The sequence below is a fragment of the Limulus polyphemus genome, unplaced genomic scaffold, assembly GCF_000517525.1.
Source record: "Limulus polyphemus unplaced genomic scaffold, Limulus_polyphemus-2.1.2 Scaffold813, whole genome shotgun sequence".
NCBI classification, from domain to species: domain Eukaryota; kingdom Metazoa; phylum Arthropoda; class Merostomata; order Xiphosura; family Limulidae; genus Limulus; species Limulus polyphemus.
The window spans coordinates 209,856-214,196 of record NW_013666423.1 but is presented as its reverse complement, the minus strand read 5'-3'; the positions used below and the strand labels follow the sequence as shown (position 1 = coordinate 214,196).

The 4,341-nt window shown below is 30.1% G+C and overlaps 1 protein-coding gene across 1 annotated transcript in view; it reads right to left on the bottom strand.

Moving 5' to 3' along the window:
- The window catches only part of LOC106460671 (Fanconi anemia group J protein-like), a 74,448-nt gene that overhangs the window by 66,783 nt on the left and 3,324 nt on the right, over positions 1 to 4,341 (bottom strand). Inside the window, exon 3 of the mRNA XM_022387431.1 lies at positions 3,888 to 3,999. Within this exon, the coding sequence (XP_022243139.1) occupies positions 3,888 to 3,999 (112 nt within the window). The remainder of the gene's footprint in view (positions 1 to 3,887; positions 4,000 to 4,341) is intronic.

Here is a 4,341-nt window from a genome sequence, read left to right as displayed (position 1 = left end):
GTACAGGAATCCACTTCAAAGGACAGACCCACAGACACTCCCTTTTATTATTGTAGATATGTATAAGGTATACATACTGTCATTTGAATGCTTGAGTTTAAATACCATATCTTATTGTATCGGACTGGCTAAGAGTATATAGATGTGAACAAACATGCACAGCCTTCAGATACGTACTTAGTTGCTCCAGAGTAAATGAAAATATGAAGGATTTATCCTGGCAAGAACAGGATTTTACAGTATGGTGTTTACCTGGTATTATACTTGCCCATTTACACCATACTGAGGAATGTTTGAAGTTGTATGATCATGTAAAGGATGTCAGTTTTGCTGTTAACCTGGAAAGAAGATATGGCAGCTTGCAGAATTAATGTTTATTTGTGGTCCAAAAGAAGGTTCGTTAGCCCCCCCACCACACACACACACATACATACAGAGATACCACTGTCACAGTTTAACTGTGTATTACTAAACTTAGTACTTAAATATGTAGTAGCACAGTAGTATAGTATTAAAATACAATTCGGTAACACACCCTTTTATTATTATAAATATTAAAATCAACCCTTTCAAGATGGGTCATAGGTGAAAGGCCATGTCATCTCGTTTGTTGACTTGCATTCAAAATTTTATTGAACTGCTATTTCATGAATTTATGTCAATAAGTTTAGTATCAAACTGTAGATTATAATTCAAATTTCAGTACTACATTACTCAATTTCTTAATTTGAAAGTAAATATTAAAAAACACAGATATACATCAATTTTTGTGTATCAAGTGGTATGTTGAATGCAGCACTGGTTCATGTTAGATGTTTGTGAAGTCAAAATACTAAGTCTATAGTTTTGTACAAATTAGAAACTCAAATTACTGATATTGACAAGCTAGAATATAAAATAAGAATGTCTTATCTATTCTGTTTGCTAAAATATTACTCATGTAATAAATCAAACACAGTGGCACCCCATCCACCTCTTTCCATTTTTGGAAATGTTCCCTTATATACACTTACTTCTATATATGACATGAATAACCAATTGGAAGCTCAGAATGTCCCCCTACTGGCTTTCTCAGCCATTTTAACAGGCTTGGATGCCATTTATTTTGTTTAAACAAATATTTCAAAGAGGTAGGGTGTGTCTTTAGTCTGCTTGAAATTTAATATATTTTTAGACTAAAATAGATCTTACTTACTTACTAAGCTTGATAAATTTTAGTGGAATTCTGTGGTATTGATGTAGTAATTTATGATTTTTTAGTTACTCAAATGTATATATAAAACCTAAAAAACTGTTGTTTCATATCCTCCATGTGCAAAATTTTAAAGGCTTAGCAACCTACATCAAGCAACAACTGAGTAACTATAAGAAATAATTGTTTGCTCACTTCTTTATTTAATATTCTGTTTTAAGAAAAATAAGTTTAAGAACTTATTTCAAAATAGCAATAATCTATATACATATATATAATGCATAATAATTGAAATGTGACTGTATTTTACAAACTATTAGTCTTCTAAAACACAGCCAAGACAAGTTATTTTGTACATACTAAAGGTCAGTTTTGTGTTATTGGATACGGTAACATGAGTGCATATGTCCCGCATCATTTTAACTTCTGTTAAATGGCTGAAAGTCAATATAATAAAAATAATAAATATATATAAATGTATGTATAATGTTATGACGTTTAAGCTATTTTAACATTTATGTTTTCGTGTTATAATTTGTGTTCATTCTAGAATAAAAGAGGACAAATTTATATTTATTTCCTAATTTTTCATGGTGGTTACTAGATTGGTCAAATCTACCAAACCCGTACAGAGATTCATTATTGAAAATAACATAAAATAGAAAGCTTTTCCTTTAAAAATATTTGATAACTATTTGGATATTATAAAGACTTTGTATGTGAAATTTGAAAATTTTCTGATGCATAAAAGTATTTTTAATCTTAAAATGAAAATTACTTTGCATGTTAGAAAGGCAACATGCGAAAAGAAAAAATAGACATGAGAAAAACATTGCTTTACAAACCTTAAGACTTAATAAAAAAATCTGATATTTTGGGATTGAAAGCCTTGGAATGTTTACTCATAATCTCCCAAATTTCTTGAACATTTGCTTACTAATTTAAAAGTTATAGCATGAAAACAATAACAAGCACAAAATGGTTACAAGGTTGGTCCCAAGGACCGAGCCCATGCTGAAAGAGTTAATAGTTTGTGTATTGGACTTGTTCAAAAGACTTCACAATCCAGGAAGGGAACAGTATTATAGGTTATGTTTTTATTTGAACTTGGATGTTTTGTATTGTTTGTTAGAGAGAGTTTGAGTTTTGGCATCATGAAACAATGATATATGACACTTAGAAATTTCCTGAGTCTCTATATATGGCATAATGCCTAAAACGTTTGAGAGATTTGGGTAAAACAAATATTTTATTAAAACCCAGAGTTAATTAGTCATCTAGTACATTAGTCCATCAGATAATCAGCCAAACTTATGATGTGTCATAAATATGGGAGGAAATTTAACAAGTAAATGATGGCTTATTCTTATTTTGAGTTAGGCCTATCAGAACACATAGCTTGTAGAACTTGCACGTTACTGTTAAAAAATTATCATTTAGTGGACTGGACTCTACATTATTTTTATCAAATAATAAACAAAGAACCTTCCCAAGGATAGAAAATGTTACAACAACATATTTCTATAACTTACATGAAAACAGCATATGGGTACTAGCAAAATGTTGCTTCAAATACATAATAAAATTAATAACTACTATTTTACAAGGCTCAAAATTGATGCAAGCAAATGACTGGTTAAAGTTTCAGTTTTGCTAGTAAAAGTTAGAAGGCACTAGAAAAACATTGCTGGTACACATTCCAGAAAGAGCAAGCATTCACAAATTCCTATTGTCAAGTATCAACAAACCAATAATACATACATTTCAGTCATTTATATTGCAAGATTCTGAACACAGAAGGTCACTATGAATGTGATTAACATGACTGTTTCAATTGCCAGTTTTGCAATCCTCATTTGAGCTGCATGGCATACACAGGTTAAGTATACAAAAACATAGACAGTGAGAATGCAGCTTTAACTTCTTTGACTGGTTGCCAAAGAATCTAAAGTGTGGACCAGCTGGCTAGATTCACATTATCCATTTCCTGCACTACAGTTTTGCAGGCAATGTGGCTAGAAATATTGTGCATAAGTAATAATCATAAAATGGAAATTGTGTAAACTGCATTTTTTTTTCACACTTATCACTTAACTTATCCAAGTTCAAAACAAACGTTAAGCATATTGGCTTTAATGCTTTGCCAGCTTTTTTTAATTTAAGATATAGCTTTTAATAATAAAATATTTTTTGTTATAGGGTGACCATTAATAGTGGAGTACTGTAGACTTTGTCATTCCAGGTGATTGCAGCTTATATACATCAATTTTCACCTAAATCAAGCATCCTTTAATTTTTGTGAAATGGATAAAATAAAAACAGTTAATGTAGTTAAACTGATATTTGAAAAGCAAACATAACATAGAAAACTTATAAATATAAATAGAATATATATATTTATTTATTTATTAAATTTTAACACATGAAATGATTAATTATGACACAGTTATAGGTAATTTTAGAGATGGAATAATGTTTTTGTTAGTAGCAGTTCTGAAAATGCTAATGAGAAAAACAAACTAGCAACAATTTGCTTGTAATCTTCTGTTGATGACGTTACAAAATCAAGGGTGTCTACCACATACATCCTATATTGAAAGTTAGACACTGTGAAAGAATTATGTATTCAATAAAAGAATATTTGTTTTTCCAATAAATAGCATAATTACAAAAATAAACACTGATGTATTAATACCTTCTTCCCTCCTCTGCCAAGCTAAACATGCACATAAAAGAGCAAGGCTCTTTCCACTGCCTGTTGGAGACTCTAATAAACAATTCTGTTTTCGATCTAGACCCTGAAGTATCTAGACAAAATAATAATCATATTAGCTTTACACAGTATATCTTTAGCATGTCACTATCTTATTACAGTCTATTGCTATTCTTTCTATTAGGTTGTCAAGAAATTAATGTTGCTTTTAGTTTAGATGAAAAAACCCGAACATCTTATATATCAAACAAAACATTTATTAAATGAAATAGTCTTCATTCTTATCAATGATGCTTTTCCATTTTACAGTCAGGTTGTTAATGCCTTGATTAAAAAAATCATTTGGCTTTGAAGCAAAAAAACATGTCGATGTCCTCTTTAACATCTTCCACATTTGCATAAGTTTTCTCATTAAGATGGTGTTGCAGCAAACGAA